The 13,436-nt window shown below is 42.6% G+C and overlaps 1 protein-coding gene across 2 annotated transcripts in view; it reads right to left on the reverse strand.

The window, feature by feature from the left end:
• Positions 1–1,357: 1,357 nt before the first annotated feature.
• Positions 1,358–13,436, reverse strand: part of FUOM (fucose mutarotase) — a 37,506-nt gene continuing 25,427 nt past the window's right edge. The window contains exons 5-6 of one of the 2 annotated variants that reach the window (XM_020994700.2): positions 4,253–4,326; positions 1,358–1,535 (exon numbers count right to left, since the gene is read on the reverse strand). In XM_020994700.2, the coding sequence (XP_020850359.1) occupies positions 1,517–1,535; positions 4,253–4,326 (93 nt within the window). In that variant the 3' untranslated portion in view covers positions 1,358–1,516. Of the gene's footprint in view, positions 1,591–4,252; positions 4,327–13,436 lie in introns of both variants that reach the window. The other variant, XM_020994699.2, reaches the window with a different exon arrangement.

Here is a 13,436-nt window from a genome sequence, read left to right on the forward strand (position 1 = left end):
ATCAACCTTATCCCTCGATCCTGGCTGCTAATAGAAGGCAACTGATGCCTAAGCTAAGATCACATTCGCTCTTTGAACTGTTATGAACTCCGTGTCTTCTATAGTCTCCTCTGCCTCCCTCAGCTAAATTTCATCTTACCTATGATGTGAAACCCATTTGAGTTCTTAGTTTGTATTACAGTCCAAGAGCTCTACTTCCCCAAATGGAAAAGGTTGTTTATTGCTGTTTAATGTTTCAGTCATGTCCAACTCTTCATGACCCCATTCAGGATTTTCTTGGTAGGGATACTGGAGTGAGTGGCTATTTCCTTCTCTAGCTCATTTTACAGATGAGGAAACTGAGGCAAACAGGGTGAAGTGACTTGCTCAAGGTCACACAGCTAATAAGTGTCTGAGGCCAGCGATTGAACTCAGGTCTTCCTGACTCCAGGCCCAGCACTCTATCCACTTGCCACTTAACTGCTGGATAAAACTATGATGAAGAAAATAGTTCTTTATCATGATCCTCTGTTCTGTGCAGATCATGAGGGCAAGGTTGGAGAAGACTGAAAAGACTGGTGAACTTTACATCTCTCCCTCAGAAACAAATCATACCCTGGTCTCTTTCTGTATAGTATCAACCGACATAAAAGCTACGATGGCCCAAGAACTAGGATGTTCTGTTTATACCAGCATGGTGTGGTAAAAAGAATGGCGGAGATGGAGTGAAAAGGCCTAGGTTTGTATCCCAGCTCCAACATTTATTAACTACGTGACTGATTCTTGGGTAAACAGTTACTTGATCGAGCAATGTGTAAGAAAGAATGTTCTGGCAGAAGGAAATTAGATTGGGGATTGGAGAGTAGAGACAAGAAGAACGGTTAAGAAGCTGTTGTTATAGTCCAAGTAGGTAGGGAAGAGGATCTGTATCAAGGTGGTGGCAGCAGAATTAGAAAGGAGGTAATGGATGTGAGATGCCAAGGGGATGGAGCCAACAGGACTTGGTAAATGACTGGATATGAGAAATAAGGGAGAGAGAAGAGGCAAAGACAGTCCCAAGGTTATGAACGTGGAAGCCAGAGTGAATGGTGGCACCATGGACAAAAACGATGAATTCAAGAGAAGGAGAGGTCATGCTTAGTCTGAGGTGTCTGTGGGACATCAAAGCAGAGTTGAAGGGCTGAGGGTTACAAGAAGTCATAACTAAAAGAACTGGGAGTCTTCTATGTAGGTGTGACAATTAAAAAGATGAAGTGGTCGAGATTGCTGAGATTGTCTAGAGAAAGAAGAAAAGGAAGCCAACGATAGCGCCTTCAGAAATACCTGCATTAAAAGGGTTACTTACTAGAGAATAAAAAGCTAAAGTAGGAAACAGAAAAGAAGTAGAAAATGTCTTTATTCAATTGACATTAAGGCCAAAGTCTGATTTCCACTCACTTTCATGTGAGCCAGTGTGTGTATGCATTACTGTAAGTGATCATTCCAGAATCGAGGAATGGATGTGTCTCTGACGGCTGTCACCGAGTCTTCTTCATCCTCAGGTCCTAGTGCTGCTCCTGTGGGGCAATCACACCTTTCCTGAGGATTATGTTCCCATATAGAGCTGTTTCTCTGGAAAATGAATAATGAGTCAATCAACAAGTCTACTTGGTGCTCAGTACCTCCTAGGAGCCAAATACCATACCAGGGACAAAATGACAAAAATAAACCAGTCTCTGTCCTCAAGGAGCTTAAGTCCTCTGTGTGTGTGTGTCTCTGTGTGTGTGTCTGTGTGTGTCTGTGTGTGTGTGTGTGCACATATATATATATATACACACATATATGTAAACACAAAATACATACAGAGTAAATGGGAATGAAGGAGAGGAATGGGCAGCTTGTGAGATCAGAGAAGTCCTCACGTAGTGGGGACATTTGAGCCGAGCCTTGAAGGCAGCTTTAGACTCTAGGAGACAGGTAAGAAGGGAACACATCCCAGAAATGGGTAATGACCAGTGCAAAGGCCTGGAGACAGACAATGTTACCGAGGAGGAACCACTTTGGTCAGAATATACAGAGGGCATGAAAGGGAGTGATGTCTAATGAGTCTGGAAAGGTGGAGTACAGATGGAGAGTGAAGGGCTGCAAGCGACTGAGGAATACATATGGATTTGATCCTGGAGGCAAGAGGGAGCCACTGCATCTCTTGGGTCTAACATGGTCACACATACTTTGACAATGTGATTTTGTTTTTAATTTCTATCTTGTTTTGTTTTGTTTTGTCTTGTGGGATTTTTGCAGCCATATGAAAGATGGACTGAGTTGTTAGGTGGTTCAGTGGATAGAGTACTAAGCCTGGAGTCAGGAAGACTCATCTTCATGAGTTCAAATCTGATCTCACACACTAGCTGTGCAACCCTGAACAAGTCACTTAACCCTGTTTGCCTTAGTTTCCTCATCTGTAAATGAGCTAGAGAAGGATGGCAAAAAAAAAAAGAAAGAAAAGAAATGGTAAACCACTCTAGTAGCATTGCCAAGAAAACCCCAAGAGGGGTCATGAAGAGTCAGACACAACTGAAAAAAAAATGACCAAATGAAAGATGGACTGGATGGAGGAGAAAGAATTGAGACAAAAAGAATTGAGACCAGTGAGGAGGCTGTGGCAATGGTCCAGGTAAGAGGGGATAGGGGCCTAAAGTAGGGTGGTGTCTGTATGGATGGGCAAAAGGAGACAGATAAGAATGATGGATATGAGGGAGAGGGGTAAAGGAAGAGTGAAAAGCTGAGGATACCTAACAATGGACAAGCAGATACGCTGGACAGCTGCATCTGAAGAGGGTAGTCCTGAGGGCTAGGAGCATTAAGAGTCCTGTGCCTGGTTAGAGGATTCAGAACAAGAAAGATAAGAGTAACACAGCTAGGTGGCGCAGTGGATAGAGCACCGGCCCTGAAGTCAGGAGGACCTGAGTTCAAATCCGGCCTCAGACCATACACTTGACACTTACTAACTGTGTGACCCTGGGCAAGTCACAACTATTGCCTAAAAAAAAGAAAGAAAGACAAGAGTGAAGGAGGGAGGATACACTGTAAAAAAGTAACATTAGAGATGTCAGAGCTGGAGAGGACTTTAGGTATTATCATGTTCAACGCCAGCATTTTACAGATGCGGAAACTGAGGCCTAAAGAAGGGAAGTTAATTACCTAAGGGTAACCATGAGGCAGTGGCTTTCTCCTACATCACACTCTATTTCTCTTTCCCTTTTTCCTCAAACAAAATCAAGAATGGGGCAGCCTGTGACCCTATGAGAGATATTGGTCCTGTGGTACCTACTCCAGAGGTCATGAGGAAAACCCTCCATTTTCCTTTGGGAAGAAAGGCGGCTCTAAAGCTACCAAAGAGTTTGCAGCTTCCATTCCACTCTCCCATGGGACTGACAGTAGGAGGCACAGACAGACATATCAAATGTGCAACAGAAAGCAGTTAGCGGCCAACCTAAAGAATGTGCATCAAACACTGATGGCAAAGTAAACATCGCCATGTATGCAAAAACGATTTCTGCATTTTGCATTTCTGGTGCTGTATTTTCCCCTTACAGTGGTCTTGGGGGGAAACTAGAGCAAAAGTCATTCAGTAAACAAAAATGTATTAAGCACTTCATGTGTGCCAAAGATAGTGATAAGCCCTAAAGATACAAAGAAAGGCAAAGATTGGTCCCTACCCTCAAGGAGCTTACATTCTAATTAGGGAGACACCATGTGAACAATTGGATACATAAAAGGATATCAGAAAAGAAAGGATAACAAAGTAAAAAGTACACAGCAGAGAAGCTCTGAACACAATATGTAGTGTTTATTATATAGGCTTTTGTGAAATGGAAATTTATTGTTGTATATTTTGAATCCTCTCATGTTCTGCTGTGCACATGGCAATGTGTTGGGGTTTTTTTTCCTTTTCTTATTTTATATTTAAGTTTATATGTTTCTTTTTCTTTTCTTATTGTATATTTAAATTTTAGTACTTAAATTTAAAATAAATTAAGAAGAAAGAAAAAAGAAGATGGTTGTTAATATATGAAAAAAAGGAAAGGATATAGGATATATACAGAGTAGGTAAAAGGTTATTTTAGAGGCAAGGTTAATATTACACTGGGGGAAAGGCTAGTGAGAACAGAGAGGCAGATGAGGAGAAGAGAGCCTTCCTGTGCCATCAGAGGGCAGCCCTTCATTTCCTAACCTTCCAGGACACAGATGAGATACTCTTGGGCTCCCATCTTTCCTTGTTTCAAGTACTTACCCTGTTGCAACCACAGCAAAAGCTTTTTTTGCCTGTTCATAAAAAGTGAACCTTTCCATCTTCCCCAGGTTTGCCTGAAAGACAAAATATGCTCTCATTACTCTCTGCCAATAGGGGAAACACCACTGGATGGACACCCCCTAGGCTCCCTAGAGTGATGAGTATCAGAGCTTTGAATTCCAGCATCATCACAGTAGTCACATTCCTTCTCTGGGCTATCTTTTCTCCAACAGCCATAGAAGTTCAATGATCTCCATGATGGAGCTCTTGAGGAAGGAGTTTTGAGAAGACACCATTGGCCAGAGTGGAAAAGACTTGGAAATAATGCTACTGCTTAATATCTCCATCCATTGTCTCTAGTTGTGACATTCTGAAAAAAGATGGAAGGTGGAAGAGAAGGTGGGGTATTTGTGAGTCATATTTCCCACCATAGATAGCAAGCATATCTGATTTGCAGTCACTTCATCAGTAATCTGCTTGAGTGGCAAAGGATGTTACTACATGTCATGGTATTAAACACCGCACACGTAACCTTTCTGTGTGATATTTTTCCTACCTGATGAAATATAGATTTTCAATCTTCTTCCAGAAGAACAGATGATGAAACAAAACTTCCTTCCCTCTGTAGAGGGGTGGAGGACTATGGGTGAGGAATGTTACACTCACATCTCATCTCTGCATCTTAGGAATCTCTAACTTCCTTCAAATCACAGTGTCATCATCTACATAAGGCACCTCCTGATCTCCTCAGCTGACAGTGTTCTACTCCCTGAAAATTATTTTGTATTTATTTTTATATATTTTGTATTAATTTGTGTGTATTTTGTCTTGAACACCACCCTCCCCATAAAAGAATGCAACCTGATAGACTGAGATTATTCTTTTGTTTCTTTCTTCCTTCTCTCCTTCCTTCTTTCTTTCTCTCCTTCTCTCCTCTTTCTTTCTTTCTTTCTTTCTTTCTTTCTTTCTTCCTTCCTTCCTTCCTTCCTTCCTTCCTTCCTTCCTTCCTTCCTTCCTTTCCTGGCACCTAGCAAAGTACCTGGCATATGGTAAGCACTAATAAACACTTTCTGAACTACTCCTCCCCACATGCCTGATTGTTTTTTGTGTCTTGCTCAGTCATCATCAACAAACATTTATTAAGCATTTACTATATATATATAAAGCCCTTTACTTTCCTTGAGGCTAGAGACACAAAAGATAAAAATGAACAATATAGCCCCTGCCCTCAAGGGGCTTACACTCTACTGTGATCTATGTAACAGTGCTTCAAATAATCAGAAATCAGGAAATTGTGCCATCAACTTACCTCTGCTTAAGAAGTCGTAATAATAGTTACTTAATCATAAAGGCTAGCATTTCCACAGTACTTTCAGGCAGAAGTACTTTATATATGTAATCTCCTTTGATCCTCACAAAAATCCTATAAGTACTATTATTATCCAAATTTTACAAATGTAGAAACTGAGGCACAGAGAAGTCATGTGTCTTGCCCAGGGTCACCCAGCTATAAAGTGTCAGAGGTCTTCCTAACTCTAAACCCATTGCTCTATCCACTGTGCCACTAGCTGCCTCTAATGATAATAGCTCCCATTTATGGTTTACAGAAAGCTTTTTTGATGATATTCCTGGGAGACAGGTAGTGTACCTATTATTATCATCCACACTTTATCTTCGCACTTCAAATGGCCCACGATTTCATTCGTGTTGTCATCTCACCAAACAGAGATCATGATCTCTCCAAGCCCTAGTAGACAGGCTCAGGAGTCGCTTCGACCAAAGTCTTTGTTGTCTCCTGGTGCTCAGGAATCTGATGATGAACCTCTTAGCTAACCTGGCCCTCCACCAACAGACATACTGTCTAGAGCTCGGGCTGTACTCCAAACTGAAGTAACTCAGTAGGATGTGTCAGCAAAGGCATAACCTGTGAGCATCCAGGTCACAGGGATACATGAGAACAAAGACTTAACTACCAAACATGGAATTAAGGCAAACTACACAGAAGGAACTCACAAATCAACCTGACAATTCGTAGTATGAAAATATTTCAACGGGCAATTAAGACAAATTCAGTCAGACAGAAGGAGGACATTATTTACTACAGTGTCTCACAAATGAGTGTCGTCAACACCCCCCTCTCAATCTAGTGGCTTCTTATTTTAACTAATTCTTTTTTCTAACTGGGAGTTAAATTCAGTTGTTTCTGCTCTTGAAATAAATTTGCTAAAATTTTTTCACCTTCTAAATTAGAAGTTCTTAACTTGGAATTTATGGACAGATTTCAGGGGGTCCATGAAGTTGGGGAAAAAATACATCTTTATTTTCACTAACTTCTAACTGAAATTTAGCATTTGCATAATTTAGCATAATGTAGGGAACAAACATTCTGAGAAGGGGTCCATCAGTTTCACCAGGCTGCCAAAAGGGTCCATGATACAAGAAAGGGTTCAGAAATTCCTCCCCCACTTTAGTTATGGGTCTCCACTAAGGTAGGATGTTAGAATGGTACTCTCATTTTACAGATGAGGAAAATAAAGATCAGAAAGAAGAGGTGGCTTGCTCCACTTCCTCCAAGTAGTCAGTGACAAAGCTAGGGTTTGCACCTGAGTCTTCTGGCGCCTGACTATTCTACCGCCCTGGAGCTGCCTGAGAGTCACTGAAACCGATGGTTCTTTGTGTTGCCACGTGGCTGGGGACATTCTTCATCTCAGGCTGTGGCTATTTCTTAGTGTGTCCCCAGGACTCACACCCATCAGGGCTGGAGTCAAGCTGACCTAGCGAAATTGCTAGAGGTGCCTGGGCTCTCAGAAGCAGCCCTGCCCACCAGTGATTGGATTCAGAGTCAGGCAGCAGGCAATCTGAAGCCCCAGGGAACCTGTGACATGCCAAGGTCTCTGCAGCCGCTTTTCTCTTAGTCAGAAGGAGTTTATGAACCGGAAATGATATTTTGATGACTTTTGATCTGTACTTAAATGGCTCTGCAGACAAATTGCTCCTCCATTAATGAATTAACCTTTCACCTCCATCATCTTTATTGGCCGCGGGCCTGCCTTTGCCATTACATTTAGCCCACTTTTGTTCCCTTTACCCCTGCATCACATGTCCCCAGGGCAGATGCGTGTGACTTTGGGTACGTTCAATGGAGACACCAAAGTGGGGGGAGCTGAATTTACTGACTTGTTTCCTAAGGTCTGGGCTCTGCTCAGTGTTCCACCAGATTGTCCCTCCCTACTTTATCCATGAAAAGCCAAAATCTCTGAGCTCAGGTTAGGAGACAGAACAGGGGTGGGATGAGAAAAACTTAAGGCAGTGTCTTCCATGGTAGTTATCTTCTTTGAAAACTGAAGGGATGGAACCAAGATGGCAGAGAAAAGGCAAGGACTCACCTGGATTCTCTCCCAAGCCCTTCCAAACAACTTTAAATGATGCTTCAAAAAGAAATTCTGAAGTGCCAGAACCCACAAAGGGACAGGGTGAACCACTTTTCCAGCCCAAGACAACTTAGAAGGCGATAAGGAAAGGCCTGCTGAGTGCGAGTGAGAGTGGAGCATTGACCAGAGCAGGCAACCCCCAGCAAACCAGCAGCAGGCCTTGGGGGCAACTGAATCTGTGGAGGCAGCGGCAATCTCTGGACCTCTTAGCCCCCAGATGGTCAAAGGGTCAGACGATTGGTCAGAGGGCAACTACAAGGGTCTCTTTTCTGGTAGCAGGGGCAGGACTCTGTTGCATTGCCCAGGTCTGGATCTGGGTCATAGTCCTGGGTTTCAGCCCCGGGGCAAGGAGAACCACTAGCACACAAGAGCTTGCAACTTCAGGGGAGCTGTGACCCTGGTCACAGCAAAGCTCACAAGAGCGGTAGACATACCTCTCCCAACATCAAACCACCTTGGAAGAACCAAGAACTTACAGGCCTTCTAGAATTATCTCTGAAAACGGCCGCACCAAAAACACAAGGTTTAGAACAGTACCCCTTCCATTCTGGAAGCAAAGCCCCACTTTAGCATAGAGTTAAAAGTCAAGAAATAGCCTAGGGAAATGAGCAAAGAGCAGAAAAAGTTCCCGACTAGGGTGACAGGGAAGATCAAAACACAAACTCAGAAGACAACAAAGTCAAAACTACCATATCTAAAGCATCAAAGAAAAGTATGAATTGGTCTCAAGCCATGGAAGAGTTCAAAGAAGATTTTAAAAATCAAGTAAGAGAGCTAGAGGGAAACTTGGGAAGAGAAATGAGAGTGACACAAGAAAATTATGAAAAAACAACAAATTGTAAAAGAGGCGCAAAAAAACCTGAAGAAAATAACATCTTAAAAAAAAAATAGGCCAAATGTAAAAGAGGCCCAAAAATCCAATGAAGAGAAGAATACCTTGAAAAGCAGAATTGATATAATACAGAAGATAATAATGTAAGCAGAAAAAGGCATGCAAAAATTCACTAAAGAGAAGAACTCTTTAAAAAGCAAAATTGGCCAAGTGGAAAAAGAGGTACAAAAATTCACTGAAGAAAAAAACTCTTTACAAAGTAGAATTGGCCAAATAGAAAAGGGGGTATGAAGGCTCACTGAAGAAAATAAGTCCTTAGAAATTAGAATTGAGCAAATAGAAGATAGTGACTTTATAAGACATCAAGAAACAATCAAACAAAATCAAAAGAATGAAAAAATAGAGGAAAACGTAAAATATCTCATTGGAAAAACAAGTAACCCGGAAGACAGATCCCAGAGATATAATATAAGAACTATTGGATGACCTAAAAAACTATTGGATCAACTCAAGAACCTAGATATCATATTTCAAGAAATTATCGAAGAAAACTGCCCTGATCTTCTAGAACCAGGGGGTAAAAGAAGTTGAAGGAATCCACCAATCACCTCCTGAGATTCCAAAATGATAACTCCCAGAAATATTATAGCCAAATTCCAGAGCTCCCAGGTCAAGGAGAAAATATGTGAGTACAGATTCAGAGGAAACCGTACTTTGCGGCTCTAGACAGAGACAGTTTTTAAACTAACTGTATTACACTGAGCAAAAGAAGTCCTGACCCAAATACCTGCTTTCTCTAGAACTACACATTATCTGCCAGAACCATAATCCTTTGCTTAATACTTGAAGGCTTGTCCAAAATTCTTAATCACAATCAAAGCTGTAACTAGGACAGGATCACCAGAGCCTCGTCCCAGGCTGCGGACAACCAGGAGGGCATACTTCCTTCGTAGATTTTAGTCCCCTATAGACTGTGCTCTCTAGTCTGGCTATAACCTCAGGATAAGGTTCCCTCACTGTTAGGGTCCCATTGCTATGTAGCCCCTCTCCCAGGCCTACTTTCCCCCTATGTACAGGGGTGCAGATAAGTCTCTTTGGGGCAGTATTCTCCAGGACAACTGTGCCCATGGTCCGGTGTGCTACTTCCACCCTCACCTAGGTCTGTACTCTGTGCCACCCCCCTACCACGCCACCTCATTACCATCTGTACCATTACCAGCACTGACACCCCCACACACACACACACACCATCCACTGCCCAACCACCAATATCAACTCTCCATTTCTGATAAAATAATCTCTAGCAATGGTTGCACTCAAGAGCTAATAGAAATCCATCTTCTCCATCTGAAAATCAGCAAGTAAACAACAAGCAAAACTATTGTACCTCACGTGTAAATCTGGAGGAAATAGGGTAGAGGTGAGGCCAGTCAGTTAACAAGCGCTTTTTAAGTGATTGCTATATTCCAGGCACTGTGATAAGCACTTGGGATACAAAAAGGGAAAAAAAACAGGCCCAGCCCTCAAGAGACAACATGCAAATAATGCTATAAAAATTATATACAATACCGTTGGAAGGTAATCACAGAGAGAGGCCACTGGGAGAGGCCTCTGGCAGACGGTGGGATTTCAGCTGAGTAATTTTATATATGAGGATGTCATGGCCTAGGGAGGTCAAGTGATTTGCCCACAGATAGAAGTGGGATTTGAACCCAGGTTCTCTGAATCTCCGGCCAATGTTCTTTCTTTCTTTGTTTAAATTTTTTAGGCGATTGGAGTTAAGTGACTTGCCCAGGGTCACACAGCTAGTAAGTGTTAAGTGTTTAGTGTGAGGCCAGATTTGAACTCAGGTCCTCCTGACTTCAGGGCCGGCGCTCTAATCACTGCACCATCTAGCTGCCCCCCAATGTTCTTTCCATTTGAATAAGTGTCAGAGACAGGATTTATCCAGTATCTAGCTTACTTTGCACATTTTTGTTTGCATGTTATCTTTCCCATTAGATTGGAAGCTCCTCGAGGGCAGGGGCTATCTTTTGCCACTTTTTGCTCCGTTCAGTGCCTGGCACACAGTGGGTGCTTTAAAAATGCATACTGCTTGATTGATTTGAGCTCTTATCAGCTGACTACAACCGTATACCAGAGCACCAACCTTGATTGATTCTGGGTCTGCTTCCTTTCTCAGCAGTATTCTACATCCCTGGCCAGGACCCTCTCCAGATGCCAAGATGCCTGATCAAGAAAATAACTCCCATTGTAGTCCCTCTGGAAGCTTCTGCCGTGTTAATGTAATGGCTCACAGAGCAGATTTGAGCAAATAGGGGCCCTTTCATAAATCCCAACCTATAAATTTATATAAATACTGAGTTATGATTCAAAACTATCATAGCATTTATTCAATTACATTTAAAAATGGACTCATGGCCTTGGGATTTCTGGGCTCCTGTACAAAATACCAATCCATTTATTAAATAAAATCCAGCAACTCAAATTCCCTGAGAAGGAGGGGGGCCTGGATGATTCTCACTCCCAAAAGAGGATGGCAAATTAAAGTGGTTCAGGACAGATTCTGACGTCAGCAAGCAGAGGCCTATGAAGGACTCTCGAAGAAGGAAGGCTGAGATTAAGTTTGGAATTGCCAGAAGGAATGCTCCAGCTGGGTGGCACAATGGTTAGAGTGCTAGACTTGGAGTCAGGAAGATTTGAGCTCAAATCCAGCCTCAGACATGTACTAGCTGTGTGACGCTTGACAAGGCACTTCACTGCTATCTGCCTCAGTTTCTTCATCTGTAAAATGGGGTTAATAATAGCACCAACCTCACAAGCTTGTTGTAAGGCTTGAGATAACAAATGTGGATCACCTTGCAAATTTTAAAGTATTAAATAAATGCTAGCTCTTATTTTTTTGTAGTACAGCTCCATCCGGTTAAAGTGATGGGCTCTGGGCTTGGGGACACCAAAGGGAGCAACCATTCAAGTTCCCCTCAACACCGTAAGCTCTGACTCACCATTCTCATGGCATTTTCATGGGAACCTCAGATGCAGAAAGCGTCTGTTCAAAAACTAGCAGATGTTTTCACCCAGAGTTCCCTGGATCCTGTGGTCTCCCTCTTGACCTTGAGTGGACTTCCGAGAGGAAGCTGAGAGGGTGAGTCAGGACGGGGTGTCTCTGGACTCCACACCGGATCATTCCAGTGTGGAGCAGACCACGAGGAATCAATAACTGAGTGGGTCAAAGTGGGTGAACCAGGGGTTACAACCGCTTGCCCTCTTTCAGGAGAGAAGGAAGCATTTGAGGATCTAATAGATCCTCTTAGAAATTGCCTAGTATCATCAATCTAGAGCTGGAAGTGACCTCAGGGGCCATTATTTAGCCCAACCCCCTCATTTTACAGATGAGGAAACTGAGGCCCAATTAGGTCAACTGACTCATTTTGACAGGGTTATATGGCTAGTAAGAACTAGAGGCGAGTTTTGAACCTAGAGCTTCTAACTCCAGAACCAGTGCTTTTTCACTGTGGCCTAGCCTCTTGGGAATTCTTCTAGTCTCCTAGGAAGAAATCAGCCCAATCATAGACGTGCGATGCTGTGTTTGGAATTTTTGATGGCAAGATCCAGGCAATTCATTCAAACGATGATCTACAGATGTTATGTCTATATTCAACTGCTAGCCGTTCAATGTCTAAGATAGCGTGCACATCGTCAGGGCCAACATAGCTGGGCCCTGCAGAGGAAGCCCAAACCTATATAAATGTCTACCAGGGAGTCTCGGGTTCTCTGCACATTCCTGCTTGGAATTCAGGCCAAATTACTCTGCTTCATGCTCAGAATACTAGGTAGTACCTGATATGCATGTTAACAAAGGGCCTGTCATCCCCTAAGTGACAACTACCTCCTAATGGCTTTTCCTTGGCAGACAAGACAATCAGTCCCATTCAAAAGGAGATAATGATTCATGTGGCAAAATGTATCTATGATTCTTTGGCTAATAAGGCAGATAATACCTAAGATTTCTATAAGAATAAAGCAAGGCCTCGTGACAGCAACTTCCTTCTCTTTCTTAACTGAGCTGCTTCTTGATTCTCGGCATAATGATACTACAAACTAGAAAACACTCCCCTAATCCAGCGGGAAATGATGGGGAGTCTGGTCCAGTCAGTCTCCTGGATCCTGCCACAGTGACCAGGAATTCTGACCCATCTTAGAGTGTCAAAAGCATGTCCCTTTAATCGAGGGAGTCAACAGAATCATCTTCTATTCGGGAAGGCCAGCACCGGTAAGGAACCATTCTTAAAGAGCCCTGAGCCCCCATAGTGTCAGTTTCACAAAAAAGCACGAGTTCATCCTATACCCACCAAGGCCGAGTGGCCATTCCTTTTCATTGTTATTTTCAAATGGCATCTAAGATGGTCACCCCTGAGTGACTGGATTAGGTTGTAAAATCCCTGCAACTCAACATAATCAGTGAGAGCTATTTAATTCTCCTTATTGATCTGGCCAAGACTAGCCATACATACTTGGTCTCAGCTTGCAAAAAGAAAATCATGAGACTTGTCCGAGAAAAACAGCAAGGAAGCTCTGAGCAGACTGGCATAATGAAATGACTGTGTCTTTAGAAAGAAAGTAATATTTTCATTAATTAACAGCTTTAAATGGAAACAAATAATGACTTAGTCCTCACCCATCTGTTCATGGGAATATAGCATCATGGGACTGAGAGCTAGGAAGGACCCAAGAGATCATTTTGTTTGTGTTTCTACTTATTTCTGAGATCTGTTTTTTTTTTCCTGTTCCCTCTACCCAGACCCTGGCATATGTACCTCTGGGTGGTTTATGTTAAGTAGGCTTTACTTGGTGGAAAGCCCTGCTGCTCGTCTGGCTATTTGGCTCCTATAAACCACCTCTCAAAAGGGTTTATTTATCA

Source organism: Phascolarctos cinereus, unplaced genomic scaffold (assembly GCF_003287225.1).
Source record: "Phascolarctos cinereus isolate Bilbo 61053 unplaced genomic scaffold, phaCin_HiC Scaffold_3;HRSCAF=262, whole genome shotgun sequence".
Classification (NCBI taxonomy): domain Eukaryota; kingdom Metazoa; phylum Chordata; class Mammalia; order Diprotodontia; family Phascolarctidae; genus Phascolarctos; species Phascolarctos cinereus.